Source organism: Amblyomma maculatum, chromosome 8, assembly GCF_055883805.1.
Source record: "Amblyomma maculatum isolate TAMU_Amacu chromosome 8, ASM5588380v1, whole genome shotgun sequence".
NCBI classification, from domain to species: domain Eukaryota; kingdom Metazoa; phylum Arthropoda; class Arachnida; order Ixodida; family Ixodidae; genus Amblyomma; species Amblyomma maculatum.
The window spans coordinates 21,636,261-21,664,034 of NC_139351.1; the positions used below are offsets into that span (position 1 = coordinate 21,636,261).

Below are 27,774 nucleotides of genomic sequence, written 5' to 3' on the forward strand. Positions count from 1 at the left end.
AGCCGGAGCCTTGTTGGCACTGCCCTGTTGATTAGAACGCTACCCCCGTCGCTTTGGTTTGCGGACGTTGCTTGCGGTCTTGGTGCTCCTATAAACACCTTACAAAATAAAAAATAAATGTAACTGTGTTCATTTTTTCCTAACGGTCTAAGCTTCCCAGTCCACTCTTGATCTAAAAGTGAGTTCGCTAGTGTGGCCACCTTGTCTGAAATTAATTAAAATTAAAGCGGCTCGGGACTGGTTTTCTATTTTTTTCCTCCTTAACCTTGCAGACGCCCAGGAAGAGAGCATGGCGGCGATAAGGAAGGCCTTCGAGGACAGTGCCAGCGACAAACGTAAGTAAACGTCAAAACAGACGTCTGAAGAGAGCGCTGGCTGCACGGGCAACAGAGAGCTTCGATATATGGTCTATACAGAATACACAGGTCGAGAATCAAATCAGACGAGTAGTCAAGATTATAGGATTTTTCACTCCGTTTTCAGTGCGAGATAACTAACACTGCGTTCTTTAGTCGTACGAATGGACACCAAATTGGCTTGAGCGAGGGCGTTGCAGTCACGTGATTGCTCATTATTGCACGTCGGCTTCTACAGAGCTGGATTTGTACCCTCCCTAGAGCTCGCTGAACTGTCAGTGATGTTGCCGCATTTCGGGAATGCTCACAGATATAGTCTGTTACTACCTGTAAGCGCATGTTTCATTAAAGTGCGAATAAAGCTATCGCTTTCTTCTTTTTCTCGTGTACAGAGAACGCACCGAGCAAGTACTCAGGCAAGTGTACACGTAATGGTGCCTCACAATTGGGTATAATTTAAAAAGAGGTTTGATACCAATGATTACTCGTAAGTGTTGGACTAGGGAGTACAATGTATCTTTATTGAGTGCACACCCTGCAAATGTTGCCTCAGAGTTGTTTTAAAATTCATCACGTATCCTTTCAATATCCGCGCGACAACGTTCCAGCAGCGTCGTCCAACGCCAACCTGCTGTGCCGGTTCTCTCCGCGGTACCGGGCGGGTATCTACCCGTATGGCGTGTGCTCTCACTTCATCTACGCCAGCGTGCCCAGCCGGCCGGGGCCGCACTCGCCACGCGGCAATGACGTGCTCTACAACTACGACCCAGGTGCCCGCGATCATTCCATGCAACATTACCTTCGGCCTGCATTTGCTCTGAAACACTGCAACGTCCTCCAGTATAGGGGCGAAAACGTTGTGGTTATATATGAAGCATCATCTAATTCTTGGTTTCAATAAGAACACCTACTCCTAATCAGTACCTGGACCATGTGTGTTCCGAGGTCAGTCAAGGTCGCAGCTATAACTTCATCAGGTAGCTCTCTATATGACAACCATTATTTCTGCGGCATTATATATGTCAACAGAGCCTACGGGGACATTGTGGCCTTTTTTTGCTCAAAGCTAAGAGCTTATCTTGAGGTGCAGAACGAACATCACAAGCAAAATTATACAGCTGCAGTTTTGATGGAACACTTGAAGTGCTGACAATGAGTGTACGCGTTAGGTTTTCTAGGGCGAAAGCGCAGGAAAGATTCTCCATCTTACTGAACAATTGACGGCCGCGTTTGGAAACATCAATGTGAGGTCACAACACTCGTACTCTCTTCAGACGAAACGGAAATCCCTGCTACGATGTGGCACACAGGGCACTAAGTAAAGTACGTTAATTCTTGGTCCAAGGTACAGAAGCCGAGAGGTTTTCTATTTCAGCCGCAAAGCGATGCCATCTTGGCGTCAGTAAAGAATATGGGGCCATGAAATGCTATGCGACTGTTTCTTGCTGTGATAATAAATCATTGCCTAGCATTTTAAGTGCCCTTTGACCTTTAATAATAGCTTGAAGGCTCCATTTTACTGCTGACGAGAAAAATGTTTGGCTCCAGAACTTTTGACCTTGAATGACGTGCTTTTCTCACTGCCCACGCTGTGACGACAATCTTCGTGATGAGAGATCCAACTGTGCCTTTGTCATTAGCAGAGGAAATCGTATACGTGTGTAAAGAAACGTTAAAATTAATGCAGCCTTCAGTCAGGTGCCTTCCCGTTCACTCAGTTATGTGGAGTGGTTGTTCACTACGCATCACTCTGTCTGCTTCAACAGTTGTTCGGACTGAAAATTAGGTCCGCTCATATACTATATTTACGGGCTTAGACAGTAAAGCTAAAGGTGACCAGGATTCCAAGGTAAATAACCTTAAAATTATGTCGCAATACACGGAGCGAATAATGAGTTTTTGACGTTTGAACAAAAGTTTGGTAACTGCGTTATTGCCTCAATACCGCGCGTCTCAATACAGTCACATTTCCCTGCCCTCCCCTCGGCGTTTCACTTTCCTCTCCTCTTCCTTTCCTAATTGTTCAAGTTTTTCCTTGCGGCGAGGGGTGGCCTATGGATAACCACCCTGCTTTACACCATTTCGGTTACAGTCAAGATATGGCTGATAGCAGGACTTTCTTGCAAGTTCATGTTTCTCCCCATGTTGGACCTAGTGGTGGTTGTCTGCCACCCTGGCCCAAGAACATATCTTTCTGCTGGCTTGCTCTGAACTTTCAACAAATCGTCCTTATTTGATATGGGTGAACTCCTGATTCCCTCCGCTGTACCTTTTCAAAGATAAAAACACGTTTCCAAGCATCCACGTGATCACTGGTCAACATGCTGAAAAACTCGGGACAAATCTCGCCGTTCATTGGCTCAAAGATCTTAGGTGGTAGCTGACACTATAGGGCAATGGTAAATTATGAAGAAGCTAGCTAGTAATAGAGACCTCTTTTTATATTGATTTACCGCAGCGAATGCAAAAAAAAAAAAAAAAACTATCTGGAATCGGGGCATTTCAAGTCATTGTCGTTAACATTAGCCCCCTCAGATTACTAAACACTGTTCTTGATGTCATTTCTGATAATGGCCTAAAGTACTAACCGAAGATCTTTTTAACGGGCTAAAATAGCAAAATTTGACCAATGTTTACCTAATCAAGATATGCAGGGACAGCAAAGAAAGAGAAACTAAGCGCCTGGTCCTTACCTTCGCATCGAGCATGCTCCCTATAGCCCTGTGGAATTAGGGTACACAAGAATGAGCTTCCGACCGCATACCCCTTACCCGCGGACCCACTACACTGTTTAAACTGTCACAAGTATGGCTATGGCGCACGGTGCTTTCGAAGCCGAATAACTTGATCCAAATGTACTTCTCCCGAGATAACTGATGTCTAACCTCACCTTTGTATAAACTCTGAGGGCAGCCACTCTGTATATTCTCGCACCTGCCCTGTTTGGAAAACAGAAAGACAATGGAATTTTGGGGACACCCCAGTAAGCTAAGTAATGTTAAAGAAAGACATATTAGCAATGCACTCACTTGTTGCTTTATGTTTGTACAAGATGAACACCGTCACAACCTAACGAACATCGTAAGGACAGCAAATCTTTCGCCGTGACCGAGAGTAGCGAGCACACTCTCCAGGGGCGTATGATCATAGTTTAAAACTGTATCCGAAACTTGGAACATCAATTCAAATCTAAATTAAGAGAGGTGAGGTGGCAGCCGCCATATATGGTATATTCAGATCAATAAAGTTTGTTGAATACATCTCGACTGCGCATTATAGTTACAGCACATTATTTAGATCTTCTAATCCTGCTGCTAGAGCAGTTCATTATAGTGGGAGAGTTTAATGCCAATTCTAATTCTGCGCCAGTTAGAAAAGGGACAGTCGAGGCAAAGGAATCGAGAATTTTATATTAAGTAAAAAATCTTGGTTTGCTTAACACTGGTAACCTACGTACATCTCACCGAGCTCATGGAAAATGACCGATTTAAATTCACCCTCAAGCGACAGCAGTTTGATATGAGATATTTATATAATCCCTTTGATAGCGACCATTTACTCGAACTAATCACTTCAACGCATCGAACAAAAGTTATTCTGAAAAGGACAACGTCATTGGAAGCTGCACCTAACGCCCGATTGCTTTATTTACAAAGTCGGCCAGCTAGAAGTTTTTCTCAATAGAGTACTGTCCGCGGTAAACTGATTATGCGTGGCCCTCATGAGATCCATTCCTGGCTGGTAGCGCATAATTCTAAACATGCTGAACAGCACTTCGTAAAGTCTTTATAAACATACAGTTGACAGAAAAATATCGGATGTTTGTAAAAATCTATAATTTTACCTGTTCTCAAACATGGAAAGCTGGCAACTACCTGTACTAGTTATACTCACACAACGCGCACAGCCTGCCGCTCCAAATCCTTCCAACGGCTATGGAATATTCGACACAGGAATCCCGTGAGATTTCTGAAGTTCACCAGTCTGGCTAAAAAAACAATCCGTGGTCGACAGTTCCCCAGCTCGTCGTTTCCGAAATGCAAAAAAGCTATATCTGAAGACTCGGGATAGAAGGAGAGGGAAACGATAGCTAGAAAATATAACTAGACAGCCTCAGTTCACAAGTCAAGCCACCGTTTTTTAAGAGGTGCTTGTTTTCATCTGGACAGAGCGGTCACCACTTTCTGGATTTATGTGCTTTTTTTTTATATAAGGAAAGCGAGGAAGGTAGAGATTTGGAGGTAGATGACCAGGTTAAGTAATAAAAGAACGTCTCCTTCGCTATGAACTTCTATGAAACCGGAACCGGTGTGCTTCCGTCCCCTGAAAAATCAAAGAGGAGGCAGGAGAAGGGAAAGTACAATCCGTGGTCAATGATGAATCGGTATCTGATCCAGGTTCGATGCTTGCAGTTGTCTCTTGGAAGGGAAAAGGCATTCCAAAGAGACCTAAATCGAACAGAGCTGCAGCAGAATATTTGTCAAGTGCTTTCTGGAATTGGTTGGAATACTAGAAAACAGCTTCCCGGAAGTGGTGAAGTACCAGCACAGGCTAAGAGTGTTAGACAAAATGAAGGATGGACGAGTAATAAATAGCAGGATTGCACTTTTGCTTTTGCTTTTTCTTCGGATTCGTCGTCAGCGATATAGGTATCTCAAAACTCTTCTCATCGATATACGTAAATGAAGGCCTAGCTTCAAGAAAGGGGAAATTATGTCGACGTCAAGACCTATTACGACGTCTCGCTGACATATCTCGCCGTATCTCGAGGATACATCTCGCACACTCGAGATATTCGCAATGCGCCTAAAAAGGCTTTCGCATTAAAAAAAAAAACGTAGTACAGGTTAAAAGTTAGCAATAAGAACAATATGAGAAGAAATGAATTGAAGGGTTTGTAAAAGGGTTGTTTGCAGTGGCCGATGGTCTGAGCGCTAAGCGCAGTGTGTCCAACCGAGCGCTGCACTATCTACCTATACCTCTTCGTCCTTCACTGCCCCACACAAAGCTACCACTGCATCGTTTTCCTCACTACAGGGGAACCAAACTGAGAAGCGTAAGAAGGAAACGGGTTTTTAAAACACCACGAGGCTTATGTTTTAGGAAAGGGGCGCACAATTGCAATGAATTGTACTACCCTTGCAATATATGATCTCATTCCAGACTATTAATGGTGTAGAGGAAATATATTTAGGGTACTGTAATTTTCAGTCGACGTTTTTATGCCTTTTAGCAATGTTCTAAATTTAGGTATTAGAAATCCCTTCTTGTATTTTCCAACCTTTAGACATTTAATTCCTGACTGAAGATTAAATAATTAGTTTCATTTAAATTTGTATGCAACTGAAGCTATATACTGTATGACAACCCTGTCAGTAAAAATCGCTCTGCGCGGAAGAAACAAAGTCGCCTTGTCGAGACATTGGCTTTGCTTGGAATTGAGGTTTTCCCTTAACGCTTGTTCAGTTCTCTTTCATACATGGAAACTCTGCATTCGTATGCAAGATTGGGCACAACTAGATGTTCGTGGAAAGATATTTAACTTCATGGAAGACTTTCATTTCAACTTAGCTTGCGTTCAATCCTCTTATGAAACTTCATTCAGGAGAAGGGTGCACTTCGAAGATGTATTTTAAGCACGAGTTTCGTTATAAAAAGTCCATTAACTACCCAGTTTATGGCGGTGACATACAAACAGCTTGCAAATCTTCCAGTTTATGAAGATGTGGAAGTCAAGACAAATAATATTTAAAAAAAAAATGTCGGATATGGGCAGGCAAAAATGTCTTTAAATTGTCCAGGCACCAAATGTGCTCTATATTTTTTTTTTTCAATTTTAACTTTCAAACCTCTTTATGGATTAGTAGTAGACGTAGCTTCAGCTAAGCCAAGCATTTTTTGCTCATATAGAAAAAACTCCACCCCGGCTCTCTTCCGGGCCGTGCTAACGCAGCAACCCACCCAGGCGGGAGGGTAGTGAAAGGGGACAGCGCGCGACAGAACACCTTCGGCGGCGCATATCTGGCGAGGAGGAAGCAATTAACTTCCCACCCGCACCACTGTTTCGGTGACCGAGGGTTTTTCCGTACATTTTTTTTTTCACCCATTTCCCGCCCCAGGCTAAGGAAACACGCATTTGCCTGGGATTGTGGACTGGAACGCTCCCAATCTAGTGGCTTAATGACTTTATTCCTTCATTTCCGCTAGCCCTACTAGTTGTGTCAAGCGGCCTCACACAGCCTAACAAAGACTTCTCAGACTGGTATGTGCATAAATCGATTAATATATCTTCCTGTGTCGCATGCTACAAATCTATTTTTAGTTTTGCCAGCGCATTTCGTTTTGAAGTAAAATAGGAATATCCCGTGCGATAGCGTGTCGCCGAGAGAAGGGAATAGAGGGATAGAGTAGGGAGAAATGCCGGTGTGGCATTATGGGCCTTTGGAGTGGATTGCAGTGCGTCTCAGTTATTCCGTGTGTAGCTTTAAATTCATTGCCAAGAGAGACGAGGTTTGTAACTACGACTACGCTGCGCTCCCTGCGCAGGCGCGTTCAAGAAGTTCCTGCATGTGCGTGAGACGGCGGGCGACGTGCGCCTCCTGCTTTCGGTGGAGCTGAAGGCGATGCTCCGCACCGGCTGGCCTGCGCAGAAGCTCGCCTCCGACGCCCGCGTATGGCTCGAACGCAGTGGCGTCGACGGGCTGCACTTGGCCGGGCTCGATCTGCTGCCCAGGAATGTCCAGAACATCACCAACATCATCACGGTACGCACACCTCAAGGCGCTTTATTTTAGAGCGGAAATTTTCAGCTCCGTTTAGCAATACTCGGTTATGCAAGGCGGCATCTGATTACAACGATACAACTCGCTCTCTAGGTAGTATTGGCTCATATTTATCGGTTCTTGGCAGAAAATATTGGTTATATAAACAAATTTTTGACCGATCGTTTACCAAATTAGCAAGTGAAGCGTCTGTCATTCCTGTATTTTATAAAGGTTTAGTGTTCTCGACGTTTCTACCCTAATACGAGACAAAAGCAAGGAACAATAAATGTTAGACAGACTATAGGGTTCTACCACCGAGATTTCCTCTCACTTCCAAAACACCTGCCTAATGTTGCACTGACAAGTTTCGACTAAGATGATCTAATTGAAATATCTTGCGGGCGGCTCTAAACAGAAAACAACAGAAATGTCTCTTCTTGTATACTTTGGTTCTGGCAACGGACGATACAGTGGTGAGCAAAAAAAAAAACAGATGTCACCATCCACCGGAGCAAGAGATTGGAATTCATTGCGTTGCGGGCCATGAAGGCGTCGAGAACAACCGGATCAGGCCAGTCATAATCCTCAACCGGGACCTAGATTATGGTTCAGCAGATTACAGCCAGCGGTGAACATAAAATTAGTATTTCTCTTTATGGCCGCTCCATTCATCAGTCATCTATGCCAATTCCTTTTACGCGTCACTATGCTTAAACCTTAAGAGCGACCATTACCATTAGGGACAGAACACTGGCCAAAATGTGTCATGAGAATATGGTGGAGACGAAAAGACCTTGCCTCATTTATTACAGGTCGAGCACTACAATATCGAAGATAAAGGCTTTACCATTTTAATTTGTCATTGAAAATCGCATAAAACAACTGAGGCGCTATCTAGCGAAGAAACCCTATTACTTTCGGTGTACTGCCCCACGTGACTACATATCAGCAAAATATCGCTGATTTTAGTAAGTCCACACCGTTATCTTTTTTTCTAGAAGTGCTTGTCATTATTTATTACATTTTGCGCTCTCTACACTGAGTCCTTAAATAAAAACCAGCCCTCTTTTCGCACCGCGAGAGGAATGTTTTCAGGATTTGCCACTAGATGGCACCACAGTGTTTGGAATTCTGTGAATGAAACGATGATAGGGCCCACAAAAACTTTCTTCGATGAGGCGTGCGTTATTGCGCCGTAACAGCTTTGAATGTGAAAAGGGCGGTACACTAAGCAAAAAAATGTGAAATTACTGTCAAGTGAGTGAAATTTATATTTGTTTTCGCTAAGTCTTTTTTTTGTCGACCACCAGTCGTCATCGCGGTCGCTGCTCATGGTTTTCAGCATCGAACTACATAAAAACGGGAGCGAGCACTGATCTAAAAATTATCGGTAAAACTTTTCTAGAGCGTTTCTGTCAAAACTGCTACGGAATCAAACGTTTTAGACATCAACCCTTCCATTGCGCCAAAAAAAAAAAAAATTGGAAACCTAAGTTCCAGTGTTCTGTTCCATTAACTCTTAACGGCGGCCATTAGCATACTCCACGTTAGCAGTTGTAATTTGCGGCAAAACTCTCCAACAGAAGGGTTTGCTTGGATAACAGTCTGACCAAGCTCGCCTGCGTAAATAAAAAAAAAACACTACATGTTTGCACAGTGTACACCGTCTGGGCTCTGGCGGTGAGGTTAGTAGTAGATAACTGGGAGCACATTGCAGCCAAACGGGAAGAACGGCCTCTATAGAATAACACGCCACTAGTGCAGAAAGCATTCCGGTGAGACTGAGGCCCTGCATATCCGCGATTCCGCACATTGTGTCCTCTACGCTGTCTCATATTGTTACGAGTGGAAACCACGCACCAGTGGGCAACACAACTCCGGAATCAATGGGCACTGCTTAACGGCTCAACTCAACCCTCAACGTCGTCTTCGTTCATCCAACAAGACACTTCGTTCTTCACTTGCTGAATGCCAGCATGGAACACCAGATAACATTACTCCCGCCACAGAAGCGTAGTCCCAGTGTGTTTCAAGTAAACGAAGCAGGGCGTGAATAATATGGCTTGAGTCGTGTCACATACACAATGTCGGAAGCTCGTGGTGCAGACGACTTCGTGTTCAGAGGTTCGATTTCATATGTGACGTCGGTGACTCGGCGCAAGATACGGTAGGGACCTGTTTAGGGTAGTAGACGTTTTTCGCATAAGCCCACCTGGCGGGATGGGAGCCAGAGCAGAACGAGAGAGCCTGGAGCATAGCGCACATCGCGGTGGCGACTGTTATAACGGGATTGCTGGAAGGCTTGGGAGGCCAAGAGTCTGTCTCGAGCAATGCGGCGAGCATCATTAGCGCGGGAGATGGCATCGCGAGCGTAAGTACTAGTGGCGGCGTCAGTAGCGGCTAGCTTTGTATCAAAGAGGATTAATGAGTGTCGTCCAAAAAGCCGATAAAAGGGAGAGTAGCCAGCGGTATCATGCCGAGAAGAGTTGTAGGCGAATGTTACAAAAGGTAGTATTATGTCCCAATCCCGATGGTCGCCGGAGACATACATTGATAACCCATCTGTGAGCGTACGGTTTGAGGCATTCTGTGAGGCCGTTGGTCTGAGGATGATAGGCGGTGGTAAATTTTTGGCGGATGGTGCGCACATGAAGTAGCTCGTCAACCACTCTGGAGATGAAGCAGCGACCACGATCCGTGAGTAGTTCACGAGAGGCACCGTGTTGTAGTATCACGTCGTGGAGGAGGAAATCAGCGACGTCTGTAGCGCAGCTAGTCGGTATCGCGCGGGTAATGGCGTAACGCGTAGCAATATGATTCAAAAACCTCAACTGCTGCGCTCGAACATTGCCCTACTGAGTACTATAATCGTAGGCCAAGCTTTCAAAGCTAAATCTTCACCAGCACCATTGATCGAAAAAGCCTTCGGCGATGTCGCCATTTTCACGTCGTCAGCAGTAAACGCCAGTGGGCACACGATGGAAGGGCATCTCAAGGGTTCGACGAGAGAGCGGCACCTATATAGGAGGAGTCGATTGACTCGAATCTTCTAAAGGCCGTTAGACCGCGGTTGAACTTGCTTTGGATAATTTTTGGGAACAGTACCTAGCACTGGCTAATAAATCCTTTTAGTTGAAACACGTGATGAGTGTATACGGTGCATTATATTATAATTTGGCACGAAAAGAAGCAAGAGTTTCTCAATGCAAGTTGGATCGGATGGTGTTAGATCAATGGTCGTACAAATAATGAAATTTAGCTTAGTTGAATACTTTGAGATGATTTACTTGATTTATTCGCTACAAACACGTCGCCGGTCCGATCTGAAATTCCCACTTTTTTCTGTGTAATGTTGTCTGTTAAGTAAAATCATTACGGAACTGATTTCTCGCGTTAACACCATCACAAAAAGCACCTTACCTTAGTCTGCCTCATTTGAGGTATTGAAAGTTTTTATGCGGTTTCATTTATAGACTGTAATGTGACATAAATAAAAGCACATTCTGTCATTGGGCGAGAAGTTTCTGTTGGTTTCGTTTCGCCTTTCGTTCTGCAGGCCCTTCGTGACTCGTTCAAACGGCAGTATCTGCTTACCATCGGCATCGACCGCACGCAGAAGGCCGTGGAGAGCGATCTGCTGAAGATTCTCAAGTACGAAATAACACGAATGCCTTTTGCATGGGTGAAGTCGCTCTAGTTATTATCTATAGATACCACCGTTGCGGCATTGGTCAAAGCAGGAACAACTGTCAGAGAAAAGACGGACACAAGTAAAAACTATATTTAGGTTCTTGATTTTTTGTACTTATTTTCAGCGGATGCAGCTCCTCTGCTAAGTCGGTGTAACTAAACATACGAATCTAAGCTGAAATGAACTGATACTGAAGCAAACGACTCCTAAGATCAATTTTTGAAGAAGGCTGAGAAATACTATGAGCATATAAACAAGCTGTGAAAGGGCGACGAGGCTGCGGACGCTCACTCCCAAACACCTTGCGGGCAATGTTTACGTCACTACAATGAATGCTGTATTTCTTGGTATCTGGTATGCAGTACGCAATAAATATACGCTAAAGCTAAAAGAAAGCATTACTTAACGTTTTTTTTAATGCGGCATTGCTCAGCTTGTCACGTAGTATGGCGAAAAACTAAGAATTGAACTTTACCGCTTCTATACTGCATCCAATACAGCTTAGGACACACTGTGGATGGAAGTACAGAATAAGCAAGGAGTGAGAGGGAACCCTATTTTCTGGCAAGTAATCAGAAGCTGTCTATTGCGCGGAAGACCAGTGCAGAAATATTAGGATTTTCCAATTAAAACTGATTGCTGGGCTAGTTGGTGCATTGTGCATAAAGGGAAAGAGTAACAGCGCAACAAAGACACTCACAAATAGGCACAAATAGACTCACAGGACAGGCACTGACACTGCAACTTCTTTCTCGAAACAACACCTCATACAAGCTTCTTCTTGAACAACCAAATGCTCCCACAGAGTCAGCAACATACTCAGTCGACTTGAAATCTGGTAAGGTAGGGTAGGCCTCAACTGCTATGCATATGTTGCAGACTCTGCGGAAGCATTTGGTTGTTCAAGAAGTTTGTATGTGGTGGTGTTTCGAGAAAGAAGTTGGGGTGTCAGCGCCGGTCCTGTGCGTCTATTTGTGCCTATTTCTGAATGTCTTTTTGTTGAGCGGTTATTCTTTCCTTTTAGGATTTCCCGCTGATTTGTCGTTATTTTCTAACGTTAATTTTTGTTCGATTGTCACTTTCTGCTCATTTTTGCTGGATCTATTGTGGCAACTACTGGTTTCAATATAAAATCAAAGTTTCGATCTGGAAGTTTCTATGTCAAGCGGGTTCATGCAAAGAACGCATAAATAGGATGTTGCTAGCAATATCGTGTATTGCTTGCGTGCAGGTTGGTGGACTTTGCGAGCTTCAAGACGAGCTACGTGAGACACACGGATGAGCGCACCACGCTCACCAACCCGTACAAAGAGTACGACAATAGCACCTCCGCACAGTTTCTGGTAGGTGCACCACTAGTTTTCTGCAGTATATAAATCAATGCCCTTAAGCTCAGTAGTTTAAACTGCTGCCACTAAATCTATCTTTAGATACATTTTGTGTATCGGAATTAGGTATCGTATGTTGAAAATGAAAGTATCGGAGTATCGATATCGAAAATATATTTTTAAAGTATCGTGTATTTTGAAGATACTCGATGCTAAAAAAAACTTCAAATATTGAAACCGCTGTGATAACTTTGGTTTACACGATGCTAAAAAAAAACTTCAAATATTGAAACCGCTGTGATAACGTTTGTTGAAGGCACTCTCTCAGACTGCAGTACAGGCCCTGAGACAGCTCGGCTTGTAGTACCACGTGAGTTTCCTACAAATGCGCCGGCTCTCAATGTTAACCCTATTTCCAGATTCCCTTTTTTTTAAACTGAAGGTGGCAATGGTGAGTGGGTGCTCACGAGGTGCTTTACATTTGAGCACCGAGTGCGTCACACGAATGTGCTAAGCCGTTAACAGACACACAGAAAGATACGAACAAAGCGGAAACACAAGGTGAGCACGCAGTACGGGTCACGCACACTGCTGTACCCGCACTTCCCATCCTCTACCATCGTCCCCCTACCCCCTTTCCGTCAGTTCGTCCGTCCGTCTCTGCGGCACTGATTGTCGTCAAGCAGCGTACCGAGTGTGCTGTCGGAGCCCAGGACCCTGGGCTCCGCGTGCCAGCTCTGCCTGGCGGCAAGAACACAAGCTTCTAAGGCCTAAGTCCGCCACGATGCAGTCGGCTAACCGCCGTTCTTCCAGTTCACTGCGTTTGACTGCAAACAAAGCCATTCGTTGTAACTGGACAGGGAAGAGGCTTCCACTGGACTTTTTGTCTGCACAACATATAACGTCTAAGATCTTTTTTATAAGCATCTGGCAAAACCCATGCGCGAGCATGCTAGCTTTGGCCAAAGCCATGGTGTAAGAATATTTATCTTGCACCGTGGCCATGGCAACACCATCTAGACTAAGAGAAGGCCAGCGCAGGTCCCCCTTTCCCTTTCCTTCCTCCATACCCTTTCCACTAGTCCTACGTCACGACAGTCAGATCTGGGGATAGATCAGCGGCGCGAAGCGCAAGCTTACGCAAGCAAGGCGATCTGGAACGACTCGGCCTGAGTGTGCGTGTTTTCAGCCTGTGTTTGCCGTGTTCCTAATCCGTGCTGCATAGGTGCTTGCGAGCGAGGCGTCTACAATGTCTGGGTGTTGTTGTGCGCTAAAATGTCGCTCTAACGGAAGCTTGTACAAGTTTCCGTCGGACGCGGCTGAAACTGCAGCGTGGACAAAGGCTGTGCCGTGGAAAAACTTATTACCGATAAAGTGCACTGTGGTAAGAAAGCGTTCTTGTTTGCTTCCTAATACGCGTGCTGCTATTCACCACTATTTCATTTAGCATATTGTATTAAAGCGTAAGCGTGCCCATATCGAGCAAGCAAATTGGACGGCACAGCTACTAATAATCGAGTAGCATTCGCTCTGTTTTGAGTGCGGAACAAAATTGTTTTGCAACCTAAATTCTTTTCTTATGGAAACAATTTTATTTCGTTAGTGGCCACGTGATCGTACTTGCCGTAGTAAATTAGCGGTTTTAAGCCGAGTTAGCTGCTCGCTGCGTTAATATACTCATGGAAGTCACTGATCCCAGCTTAAGCAGCTTTTTTTATATTTACATTTCAACTTTGTGTCCAGCACTTCCGTGAAAGTAACCCCGTATTCACGACAAGCTACATCAAGTGTCGTCAAGGTCGCCGTTCTGAGTAATATCTCCACCTACCATTCTTATCTTTATCTATCCATCTAACAGTAAATGTGCTCTCAGGTGAATTTTGTGCCTGTCTTAATGTTTATTCAAGTAACTCTGAATGAAGGTGAAAATCTCCTCCCAACTTCATTTCTGCCATTGAAATAAATGCCAGGTGGATTGTGTCAAACTTCGCATGTACTTTAAAAGACTGGCAATATTAGATAACAAAGGTAACACCAATGTAACCCTTCTCAACGCTAGCACTAAATTTTCAAGAGGTAGCTCCAGAACAGCGTTGAATAAAAAAAAAACGCAACCGCGTAGGGTGAAGCCGACCTTCAGTATGATCTCACTACGATGACGTCACATTAGCTTGTACAGGACTTGTAATCTAGGTGGTGTTGGCCAGGGCTGTGCTCCTGCGCGATTACACCATGCGCTCCACCCCTGGCGGCGAAATTCACCAGCGCGATCGTGACCGTGCATCAGAGGCTGCGCGCGCTCGTTGCTCTCCTCTGCTCTCGACCGCGGCGCGTGAAGCAGACACCCGGCGGCAGCGCCGTATCAAACTGTCAGGTACATCAACCCGTTACCCAGGCATGCTGCGAAACAGTTTGTGCTCTTGCTCGTTGAGTACCAAGTCTGGTCTGTCAGGTGCGCCGCTGCATATGGACGCAGTGTCGCGCAGGCCTTCATGAAGTACTCGCACGAGTCCGCAGGGAGGTCTGGTTCCGCCTAAGCCGCGAGCAGCGTCACCTCAGCTAGCAAGAGTTCATGCACATGTGGAGCAGGCCACCGATTATTTGCACGGTTTCTGGGCGTACCATAACAGGGTCAATATGAAGCACTTCAGGGTTACAGTTGTCCTTCAGGACATCCGAGGTCCACAGAAGGTCCGGTCTCCCTGTGTTCGACCTGCTGTCACAGCGGGGACCTTAAACACAGTTGGCATAGTGTTCGGTGACTGCTGTGTCACCACACGACTGCCCCCGTACCAGGGTACGGCCGTCATCCCGAAACAAAATCCTCCTCCCCCCGGGCATCCGGGAGGAGGGGGACGTGCCGGGGATGATGTATGAATGATGACGGGCAGATAGGTTATGTGAGACCTTGAGGTGCGGCGCCTTCTGGAGCCAAACCTCCTCCGATCGGACAACGGTACCGCGTGTCGATTATATTCTCCGGTGGGCAGTTTTGTGATACTTGAAACGACGTCGCAGCTGCCTAAAATCGGGGATGCATCGCGCTTGCTTCCCTTGCGTGTTGCTTTCCTCAGATAACGCATTCGTCTACTGGTTGTGCAGTGAAACTGGAGGCAGGTACCACGATTGTATATGCAAGTAAAATATAAATGCAGTAGGGCTGTAACTGGGAAGCAACTGGAATGATACATTGCTTGCAGCAATAAGGGAGAGCGTGGGGGCAGCCCTTTAATCATTGTAAGTTTGCACTGACTGCGCACCTTTAACATGTAAACCGCACCTGTAAACAATTTCAAAGGCGAAACTGGCAGGGGCATTTTATTCAAAGTTCTGCCGTGCACATGGGGTAGCAAGCAGCGCAGCTCTGTAGTTTACAACCCTTCGATGGGACTACGCAAAAGTGGTGCCGCATTAAGCATACGGAAGCGACGTCCTGGTAGTAGTTCTTGAGATTAATAATTCAAAAACGACTGTAGTTGGCGGGAAAAACTGTTTTGAAGGCCTTTGGATTTGTTAGAGTATCTCGTATGTTAAATATGCTAACCACAACTATAAATTAAGGCAGCATGCACAAGCTAAGATTACAGGGCAGCCAGGTGTTGAGTAAGGCGTCGGCTTCAGGCACCCGGTCATAGGGTGGCGGTCGCGCAAGCAGAGAAGGACCGTAATTCAGAGAGAAGTTAACAGGCTTATGATGAGCACAGACACTGAGACCTTTCAGGGTTTTTAAAGTTGCTCCATGGGTGAAGAATTTACTCCTAATATATAATACTTACTCACTGTAATCTCTTCTGTAGGGCTATTTCGTTAAGGCTATGTATGTATCCCTAATAAAGTTATACATGCATAGCCTTAACGAAATAGCCCAACAGAGGCGTGCTCGGCCCATTACTCATCTTCCGGCAAGATGCTATCCCGGGAACTGTGAAGACGGGCTCGTAAATAAGTGCGGTTATTGTTCAAGATCGGTCACATCGCATCGCTCACGTTATTTAATCGTTGCGCAGGAATGCCGATGAGGAGACGAGGCGCCCTTTTAAAGGAGCGAACAAGCGGGCGCCTTTGCATATGGTTCGAGAGACACGGCTGTCCCAGTTGTCGGTTAGTTATCTAGCGCAGCCAACTCCACGAAAACAAAAATGCGCACATTGTTATACTGACACTCATCGACACGCGGCACCATGCCGCCGTGTCTTGGATGGTTCAGGCGTCACAACTCTCAGGCAGTCTAAGGCAGGCAATCTGGTTCAAGCCTTCCCACCACAACAACTGGGGCGTTTTATTGCGGACGCTATTGAATAATGACGCCGTGTCCTTAGTTGTTCATACAGCACGAACTCGGGCGATCGCGTACGTCGAGTTTTCTGAAAGCAGCGGACGTGCAACTCATCCACCACTTTCTCGAATTGGACAAACGCTAGAAACGTCATTTTCAAATTTCAGCTACCCGTGTTCATTCACGTGCAGCGACATCAGCAAAATACGTTTTCGCAATTATTTTACTTCAGAATACGGGAAGAGCTAATCAGGCACGTTAGGTCAGGGCCTGGAGCCAAAGCGAGTACATCACTACGGAAAGAAAAAAGCAAAATGTAATAAATAAATTCAACCAGTGCACGAAGACGGAGGAGGCAAGCGACGGCGAACTAAGCATCCACAGTATGATGACACGAAAAAGCGAAACACATTCGTGCCGCAGACTCGTTTAAGGTATCCATTTAATTTTCACATCGTATACGACGTGATTATTCCCTGACGAAAAAATAAAATGACTGACGAGATAGGCGCAAAATATCAATTCTCTAACCCACATGAGCGCACACCAAGAAAATGTTTCACAGCGGCCTCACGTACCGCACAAGCAAGCTAGAAAGCGCACGCGCGCGCGGAACCAGTTTCTGTCACGTGTAGACTGGGCGGACGCACGCAAGTCAGTAGGGGTGCACATCGGCCTGTTCGATTGGTTACGCGGAGCCGGTCGGAGATGTTGCTGTTCACTGGCGCCTGCAGCGCCATGCTGCGACCCTTGGGTTCCGTTTTTTGCAGCAGCAGCACCGGAGGCTATATAGACAGAGCGAGCTCCATGACTCCAGCGCAGCTACGTTTGAGTGGCGTCATGTTTGTTGTATGACTAGGCAGAAACGAGCGCGATGTCTGTTTCGGCGGCGTTGATTGAGTCTAGTCATGGTATCCACGTGGTTACCCCTCTATTGAAGGTCAAACACGCGCACGGCAAAGAATTTACATAGCGATAAGTAAAAGCTTTCGCTTTTAAAATTGTTTGCAAGTCTACAAAGCTAGCTTAACAGCAAGTTTTTAGCCAATCCTATACGAGCCGATGTGTGCGGTCGTCTTTTCACTGGAAAGCGCGCATGTAACTGATGTTTATTCGCAAAGCTTAATTCATGCTTCTATACCCTACGAAATTCATGATTGCTGCGATTGCTTGCATCTTATCTTTAAAGACCAGGATGGCTCCGTTATCCTCTTCTACGTGACCGCCTCTTTCAAAGTGACGCAAAAGTTAGAAGACCGATGTCAGCCAATGAGGCGCTCGGTTATAACAGTGTTCGCAGAATACCTGTCACCTCTCATCGCCACTTGACACCGGAGCGTAGGAGCATGACGCTAACTTCAGACGCCCGCCTTCGTGAGCAGTTATCATGGCAACAGTTGCTCCACATGACATACGAGGAATATCTGTGGAGGTTGTTTGGTAACTTGTCCGGATTAATTCGCACTAAAAAGCAAATAGGATGTCTCAACATTGCATTTTCTAGCCGTACACTACTATACCGTCGCCGTAGATGCAAACAGCGCAGGCGCAAATGGGCTCGCATGTACACCAATTTTGTAGGCTCGCGAGAAATCGGGGTTGATGTTACGGCTTTACACTTCTCTAAAGCATTGTGTCATAACACATGCCGAAGTTCATCGCTGATCTCAACCCCATTTCGGTAGTGCCTGCTTGTAATTTTAGCGCATAAACTCTTACGAGAGGCATAATATCTGTCGAATGCATCGGGCTCGAAGCCATTTGCAGGGCTTCCTTTTCTACTTAGGCTTGACGTCACCTGTGATACAACATCCGTTCCACCTCAGTTGTTCGATCGCTTTGGCGATCTTTACGTATCAGGCCGCAGGAAGCCAGCCACTAGATGCCACTTTACCTCTGGCCTTTTGCTACGATGTCTCTCATAGTCGCTAAAAAAGTTTGGTACACTAGGTGCACGTGAATTATTTTTCAACAGTAATAAAAGATGATATAGGACCGAGAAGACAATGTTCAGAACACAGGTGTACACCGAGAACTAAGTAGTGTTGCTCCTGCTATCTCCTTTCAACCATTGTACTGATGAAACGCAGTATTTCGGACGCTTGGCGTATGCTAACAGAAAAACCAGCCGAAAAGACCCGTCTATGAGGGGAAATTGCGCACAGGGCGACGTTTGTGATGGCGTCTTTTCGACATCTGATATTTCTGTATCGGTCATCGTCTTAATTCTTTCATCGCTTGCTTCTTCCTGGACACACGCAGAGTCATGAGATCGACAAGCTAGCCCAGCTAGCAGCCCGGTCCCCCAAGTCCCACCTGTGCTTCACGCTCATTCTGGGTGGAAACCAGTTCGAACTGCGGGATGTCGCACAGCATGGCCTCGGGGCGGCGGCGAAGCACATCAGGGACACCTCGTACGGGGAGGCAAGTGCACACATGGCCTTCTTTGTATCAGAAGTGCATTCAGGCGCCAAAGCGCCCCTGCACAAGCTATTAATGGAAGTAGCAGCAATGATTGTTGTAGCTATGAGCGGCAGAAAGCACCAACCATAGGTAAAGACGCCGTTCACTTAACTCCCTTTTTGAGGGTGTGACGCGAGAGCATTAGTAGCTTTGGTTTTCTCTGCCTGCTCACCTTACGGATCTTCGTTCGCGCACATACACTTAGATAATCGCCCAAATATATTTCTCACACGTCCTAGCTAGCATGTGGTCGTAATTTTCCACAATAGGAGCAAGACCAACCGACACAGATATGCAGCCCCGCTGGAACCCAATTTACACGAACGCGCATGCTTATATAGCAGTATAGCATTTCTACCTCAAAATCCAAGGTTTCAGGAAGGTTCTGTTGCCATATATAAGGAGATCACAACGTTGGTAGCGCCTGCCAACGCCTACGCTGCATTTTCACGACGATGGGGCGTTTATCGCTACTGCTATATTTCACCCAAAGTGTCTCCTTCAGCCTGATGAGAATTCCATTTTAGGAACATACAGTTAACAGCTTTACATTCTTCGTAATACCTGTCTTTGGTGTTGTCAGAGTTCTGAGCGAAAAATCACGAATATGCCTCTGGGTAGGTTATAGTCGACAGGCTACAGGGCCAAGCACTTACTGATCCGCGAATAGCGTTACGTCACGAGTCCGCGATGGCCGAGTTAACAGGAGCAACCACTCGAGACGCCTCTTTGAGCAGGAAGGGAGACAGTGAGATCGAGTTCTCAAGTACCATTAAATCCCGGCCAGACACACCGCCCTTAGGCCACGAAGTGACGTTCTTTATATCTGTGTCGGTTTTGTTTTCTTCAGAGTGTGGCAGCTTATGGCTCTGTGTAATAAGTATGTTTAAAGCATTACAGTCACCAATAGAGCAAATAGGAGAGTGCATGTGCTGCTTGAAAGAGGACGAACGAGTGCTGCCGCAGACGGGAGCCATCAAAGTAGCCAGGTCGCATACCCTCAAAGGCTGAGCTTACGCAGCCCTGTTCCCGGTGCCACAAAGTTTTGTTGTTTTATTTCACCAATGATTGCTTGGTTTAAGGGGTTTTATCGTCTCAAAGCGACTCAGGCTATGAGAGACGCCGTAATGGAGGACTCCGGAAATTTCGACCACCTGGGGTCTTTAACGTGCATTAACATTGCACAGCACACGGGCGCCTACGATTGCTTGACTATTGCTTCAAAAGACATAGGTGGCTATTGTAGGCAGGTCTATAAACTAGCCGCGTTGATTCTGTTACATCGCCTCTTCGATCTCTTGCTTTCAGATTTGCAAGAGGCACTGGAACGAGGTGAAGTACATCGAGCCCGCCATCGGCTACTACGCGCGTAGTGGCAGGACATGGGTAGGCTACGACACCGAGAAGACCATCGCGGCAAAGGTTAGCGACCCTTTAACTCACTCTGATCTGCGTCATCATCTTATTAGTATTGATCAATTACAATGAAGCAGCACTCAACGTCGTTGCTTCCATTGAAAGTGGAGACGTCATGAGAAAAGTAGAGCTCTGTGACAAAAAGGCATATTTGAGAGACTGCGGATCTCCGTGGTTCTTTGAGGGTTTTCATCAAGATGGCATACGACGTTGGTAGCCAACCTCGAGCGTCGAAGCGTTGATTCAGGGAAGAATATGGAGGAGGATACTATCAAGTTAATAAGGATGTTCGCATGAAGATAAGCCCTCCACTGAGCTCTTGCCACTTGTAACTGGGTAACCCTCTTCTTTCGCCATTTGGGCAGAAGGCGCTCTTACCCCCACGAGGCTTATGTTTAATCAGTTGCCCTCTCAATCAATGCATGTTGCCTTGCCTTGTGACACACATGAAATTCACGCACACTCAACTGAACACATTCAGACCGATATCTTGTTCATTTACAAGGTTGTTCTAAAACTCTTTTTTCTCGGCCTCTACCGTTATGCTAATTTGCATGGGCCTTTTCTTTTCTGGATTTCTTCTGTTAATTGAAACTTTCTCGTGACTCTAAGCTTACCCGCCTTTCATTTCCTAGCTAAGGTCAGCGGCTACTAGCTCAGCCGGGCATTCATTTCATTCTAGCCTCCGCTAGTACATCTTTCCACCCATACCGGATCACAACAATGTTGTCCTCGCCCATTGGGTCCCGTATGCCCCTACAACTCAATGTCGCTCGTCGTGATGCGGCCACGGAGCATTTCTCGGCGCCCTTTGGGCGTTCTTGGGCATTCAGGGAGCGACGGCATGCACTGTGTTGGTCCGTATCCACTCGCCGCGGGACTCTTAACCGCACACTGTTTATCTACTGGCTCAAGCCCTCTCGGTTTCCTTCAGCGCACGGTTTAGGAGGCTACCATCCAACATCGGTTTGATAAAACGCCTTTACTTACCCCCTCATCCGTCACTCAGAGTAACGGAGGCTTGCTTCGGCGCACACCCAAATGTGTGCGCTGATTGCCTCCTCCTGCCCCTTCCTCTATCAATATAGTTCCGACCACTCCTATCCCTCTGTCCCTCCTCCTATGCGAACCTAAACCACTGCATGCTTATTTCACTAGCCGGAAGCTCCGCAGCCGGGTTCCAATGCCTTTCCTTACATTGTCACCTAAACTTCCTTGGCATTGAATGAAAATAACAGCGCCGACTAGTCGCACAAAACATTGACATGTTCGGCCTGTAAGTTGTTGCCAGAATAAAAGTCTTATACAACAATTATTATTACACCTCCTGACCTTGTGTCAATATTGTAGTTTAAAGTTGACTAGGACCCTGTGGCTGCTGCATATCATATAACTGTTTCTCACGCAAGATCTACTTACCTTAGAAGCATAAGTATATAAGCCAACTGAGCAGACTCGTCCTATCTACCACCATAATTTAATGAATTTAAATTAGGTGACTAACAATTGATAAGGAGCCACACAAGAACATTAATATGAATGCAAAATTGGATCTCTATATGCAGCAGAAACTTTGGAATTGAATAAATTTTCCATTCCATGCCTTGAACCTGGCGCAGCAGCCTGAACGTTTCATCGCTCTGAAAAGCGGTCTAACTGCGACAGCTCGCTCATGGTAGCCCCATTGAGCATTTAGCACCAACTACTGGAGTCGCCAATGAGTTAATGAAATGGCTTAAAAGCGCCGAAAGTGAAGTGTGCATCCGACCATAGCCACAATGACAGAAGCTTGGCACTTGCAGGGAAAAAAAATGATACAACTGCTCCTCGCAGGCACTCGTGCCAGGTTCGAATCCCCTGCTGGGACTTACTCTCCGTCATTTACGACATTTATTTCAGGGTTGTGTACTCTTCTTTGTAGCCTTACGGCTACGTCTCGGTGTATGTTAATGAGTAAGGACTCCCCATTTACAAATATGCACCACCTCGGGGAATACTAATAGTGGAGTAAAGCCGATCATATGTAAAATTTTTACTTATTGGTCTCCGCCTCAACACGGCCTAGTTAGATCATGCTAGTGAAAGCATTTTATATAAGTAAAAGTTACTGGTGGTCCGGAAGGGGTGGGCGGCACTCACAGTCGAAGATTCCGATAACTTCTGCCATCCTGCGGGCCTTCGGGATCAGCTCTTGCTGATCGGACAGTATCGCTCTCGGCAGAGCAGCTTTTCTTCAGATTAGTTTAAGGTTAATTTCCAAGATTGTGGCAGGTTCTATGCTATCGAAAAAAACCTTCCGTCTAGAATAATTGAGTCATTGACTGCTCAAAATTTTCCAAGTACAGAAAATTGGCCAGTGGGTCAGAATAAAAAACGCGGATTGCAGGAAATCAAGAATAACGGCCTGAGAGGAGGGTCAGTTTATGATAAAATGAACAGTGGTGCAACAAAGACACTAACATTTATGTTTCTTCCTTGTTAGTGTCGTTGTTGCACCACCGTTCATTTTATCAGGAAATTACGGCATGTGAATACCTGTCTTTTATTTTTGGTGATGTGGTTTGCACTCAGTAAGAGCTGCACTACGCTCTCGGGCCTAGAATCTCCGTAACGTAGCAGTGGCACTGTTAAGGTTATTTGAAGACGACAGTATTAAAAAATGTCTTCACCAGGAATCGAGACACAATCTTTCCTATCATCAGCCGAGAGAAACCGATCGCAATTCTCCTTGTCTTACATGGAGATGATAGTGCTCTCAATGACGATGCGGTTAATTATAATGATGCTGCATAGTTATAAAGATACTGATGGCAGTAGTGATAAAAATAAGAATGCATTTAGTTACAACAATGATTGTAGCGATAGTGATGATGAAAATTACAATAACGATGCAGTTAGGAAAAAGTCCTGCAAATTAGCTTTCGCCATTTCCACTCTTCAGCAGAGTTAAGTGCAGCCTAGTAATTTTTTAAAGAGCGAAGCACTTATTCTGCGAACTGCAACTTTGAACGTCAAGAAATATGTATTTTAAACTCTAATCCAAAAGGAAGACCTGATGTTTAACCATGAGCCTCTCCACAGCCGCGCCGGGCTCCACCACCCCCTGACACGTCACTATGCACGCGTCTAACCCCGTGATGCACCGCCGCAGATGCTCTTTCGCAGTCGTCGGCCCTCCGCCCATGCACTATATAAGCGCCGCAGCTACTTAAGTAGTCGCTCCCTGTTGCCATAGAGGCCGGGCCTAGTGAGAGAACTGCTCGGCACAGAACTAGGAAACACAGTGGGTAACTTTGCTTAACTAGAGCTTCCGCGCTTCTCGCTAACTATGACAGAGTTAAGCTATTGCCATTTTTTTAAAAGCGATGCTGTTTAAGCCGGTGGGTTTTCCGGGGATGATGCACAGCTGCATTTGGTCGCAGTAGTGACGTCACCCACGGATGCTTGACGCTTCCTTCCGAGCAGACGAACACTAATACAACCACAGACGCCCTTGGGGACATGACGTAATCGATTGGTATAATAAAAGGTCGATCGCGTCGTTCTGGTCCGCGTGACGTTATACTGATTTCGTCCACGATGACTCACTTTACTTTGTTGAAGTATGAAGGTGTTGAGCTCTCCGTCTCAAGCTCGCCGTCGTTCGACTTACTTGTTTCGACAGAGCTGGATGGCGGCGCGCTTGATGGTCCCGCCCACCACCACTGAAGTCTTGCGCGCGGTGTCGCAACTCACCTAAACTTTATGGGGGGGGGGGGGGGGGGGGAGCATGGAAGAAGCGGTTGTAAATATCCATGGCCAACTTCAACACAAATGAATGATGGTACTAAAATGAACACTTTTACTTACTGCTGACTGAGTGTTCATTGATTTTGGCAGGAGGAGGGGGGCTATCGACAACAGGTTGAAATCACGTGTGTCAAAGTATAGCCATGGATAACTAAGTCCGACAAACACAATCAAGATCACTGTGTCATCAGCGTTACACGTGAGTGAAATCTGCCCTATTTTTTTTTTGTCCAAGACTTCAGCAGTGAGCGCGTGTCAGTATCCAAATGACAAATTAGTGTAGCCTGGTTCTGGCTAAATCTCGTGTATCGAAGTATAACCATGGATAACTTAGTCGGACAAACGCAAACAAGATCGCTGTGTCATCAGTCTTACACGTGAGTGAAATCTGCCTAACTTTTTTTGTCCATGTATTCAGCAGTGAGCGCGTGTCAGTATCTTAATCACAACATCGTGTACCCTGGCTCTGGCTAGACAACGCCTGCCAGCACCAAACATTTTCCCGCTGTCGTATACACGGTGATGTTAAGATAAAACTTTTCGCAGACGACTGCGTTCTTTATAGCTCAGTTAAATGTGTAGCTCACCAAATTAAACTTAACAAAGCCCTCGCTGATGTTTCAGGCTTGTGCACAAATTGAAACGTCTTTAAATGCTGACAAGTGCTTAGACCTTCATATATCTAGGAAAAAAGCCGTTTTAAAACAAACTTATTATGGGGATTGCATCGCACTTAAGGAATCGCCTGCTGTTAAATACCTCGGAGTTACTATTACACACAATCTGAGTTGGCATCTTCATATTAATACAGTTTGCAACAAAGCCTTTAAATCTCTCTGGTTTATTCAACGCAAGCTTTCAAAAGCACCCGTACATGTGAAGCTAGCAGCGTATATAGAGTTAGTCCGGCTATGTCTGGAGTATGCTTCGTGTCTATGGGACCCTTATACGGCGAAAAACATTCAGAAAATAGAAAGAGTTCAAAGAACAGCGGACAGATTTATTTGCAACAAATATAAACGCACTGATAGTGTGACAGAAATGCTTGGTTATCTGGGTCTCGATAGACTTCGAGCGAGGCGTTCTGGATTCAGGTTAAAATACTTGTATTTAATGTATTGTGATGGACTTTAGAGTTTAATGATATGCCCTTCGGCCTTTGTAATGCAACGGCAACATTTGAAAGAATGATCGATACTGTACTTCGTGGCCTCAAATGGAGAACCTCTTTGTTACTTGGATGGCATTGTTATCTTTTCGTCAACTTTTACCGACCATCTCACGCGCCTGAATGAAGTCCTCACGTGTCTTGCTTCGGCGGGCCTTCAGCTCAACACCAAGAAGTGCCACTTTGCAGAGAAGGAAATTAAAATATTGGGACATCTGGTCAGCCATGACGGCATTCGTCCAGACCCTGAAAAAATAATCGCAGTCTTGAACTTTCCCAGTCCGCAACGGGCTACAGATTTGCGAAGTTTCCTCGGCCTGGCGTCCTATTTATAAGGCGTTTTGCAAGTATTGCTGCGGAACTTCATGAACTACTTAAAGCGCGCAGCCCTTTCGTATGGACTGAACAGTGCAACACTGCTTTTAACGACCTAAAGCACACCCTCACATCAGCTCCCGTTCTTGGCCACTTCAGCGACAGCGCTCCTACCATCCTGAACACTGATGCCAGTTGTCAGGGTCTTGGCGCTGTCCTTCTGCAGCGCGATGCAACTTCGCGTGAGAAAGTGATTTCCTTCGAAAGTCGGACCATGCCTCTAGCTGAGAAAAACTACACCATTACCGAGCAGGAATGTCTTGCCGTCATCTTGGCTGTTCAAAAGTTTAGCCCTTACATATATGGTCGGCATTCCACAGTTGTGACCGATCACCACGCTCTTTGATGGTTATCTTCACTGAAAAATTTGACAGGCAGACTCGGCCATTGGATTCTACGCCTGCAAGAATACCATTTAGACGTCGTTTGTAAATCGGGTCGCCAACACCAACGCTCTTTCTCGCTGCCCAGTTTCGGAGTCAGCCTGCTGTTTTTCTTCACAATACATTTCCACCTCTGACCGCAGCCAACCATCGCTTCCACCGGCGCATATCACAACAGTTTCTCTTGACGGCTATGAGAACAAACATGCTCTCCGCTCGCAGCAATTAGCTGATGCCTACTGCCGGCCCATCATCGGCCGCCTTATCGGTGCTTCGAGGCCACCCAACGCTAGGCTTCGCCGACAGCTTCGCAATGTCAAGCTTGAAGATGGCATACTACGCCGCTACGTGTATTATCCCGATGGAACTTGCTGGCTCCCAGTCGTACCGCGTGTGCTTCGTCCACGTATACTGGCGGCTTTCCACGATGACGCTACTGCAGGTCACCTTGGTTTTGACAAAACATACGACCGCGTGAAAAGACGATTCTTTTGGCCTGGCCTGTCTACCACCGTAGCTAAATACGTTGCTTCCTGCCATCTGTGCCAACGTCGCAAGCGGCCGGCTTCTTCCCCCGCTAGCCTCCTACAGCCCCTTCCCTGTCCCGCTACCCCATTCGACGTAGTCGGCATCGACTTATATGGTCCCCTACCTCTCTCCGATGGGGGTAACCATTGGATTATAACAGCTGTCGACCACCTTGCACGCTATGCTGAGACAGCCCCTGTACCGACTGGTTCCGCTGAAGAGGTAGCTAATTTCTTTTTGCGATCAATTGTATTGGGTCATGGCGCTCCTTGGGTGCTCCTAAGTGACCGCGGGACGGCCTTCTTATTGACATTCGTATCCGAAGTTCTTCATGCGTCATCCACCCTCCATAAGACAACCTCAATCTACCATCCCCACACTAACGGTCTGACTGAGCGATTTCATCGCACCCTGACGGATATGATATCCATGTACATCACACCGGATCATCGAAATTGGGATACTATTGGTTGAAACTGGTTGAACGCATCTATTAACGGCTCCGAAGTTGAATCCTGCTTTCCAAATTTCGACATTTTAGATGCGACCGCTTCGACCGGAGAGGCGGCGGCGTCCTTATAGGTGCTCATCCCACACTGTTTCGCATTCGTGTCCGAAAATTCTCCGCTGAAATTTCTTTTCATTAAATGCAATGCCGCGCATCCACATTTAATAATCGGTGTTTGCTATCGCCCCCCAGACACAACTAATACTTTTGTTACTGAGTTTCACGACGCCCTGCACGCTCTAACGTCCCAATTTCCAAACACACCCATCCTCATGTTTGATGACTTCACTTTTCCGTCAATTATCTGGTCCGATTTCGCTGCTACAGCCTCGAAGCAAACCATTGAAAGTCATTTCGTTCACACGTGTTTAACATTTGGATTACAACAAATGGTCAATTCACCAACTAGAAGCACCGCGCGCGTTTCCAACATACTTGATGTCATATTAACATCGCGTCTCGATAATCTCTCTCCCCTCAGCTATCTTGACGCCGTCAGCGACCACTTAGTAATCCACGGAACATTTAACCGCATGCGCAAACGTCCGAACGCTAGAACTAAAAAAATATTATTATACGATAAAGGTGATTACTTATCTATCAACACTGAGCTCGAAGAATTCTGCGACATATTCCTTTCTGAGTTTAAAGAACGTTCAGTTCTTTAAACATCAGCAGTCACTCAGGAGGCATAACGAGATAAGCGTGTGGGTGAGATATGTGAAAGTA

At 46.0% G+C, this 27,774-nt stretch overlaps 1 protein-coding gene across 1 annotated transcript in view; it reads left to right on the plus strand.

The window, feature by feature from the left end:
• Nucleotides 1-289: 289 nt before the first annotated feature.
• Nucleotides 290-27,774, plus strand: part of LOC146180693 (uncharacterized) — a 52,128-nt gene continuing 24,643 nt past the window's right edge. Inside the window, exons 1-8 of the mRNA XM_084575629.1 lie at nt 290-335; nt 749-772; nt 968-1,126; nt 6,903-7,120; nt 10,677-10,771; nt 12,043-12,154; nt 18,678-18,839; nt 20,187-20,300. Of these exons, the coding sequence (XP_084431755.1) occupies nt 290-335; nt 749-772; nt 968-1,126; nt 6,903-7,120; nt 10,677-10,771; nt 12,043-12,154; nt 18,678-18,839; nt 20,187-20,300 (930 nt within the window). The remainder of the gene's footprint in view (nt 336-748; nt 773-967; nt 1,127-6,902; nt 7,121-10,676; nt 10,772-12,042; nt 12,155-18,677; nt 18,840-20,186; nt 20,301-27,774) is intronic.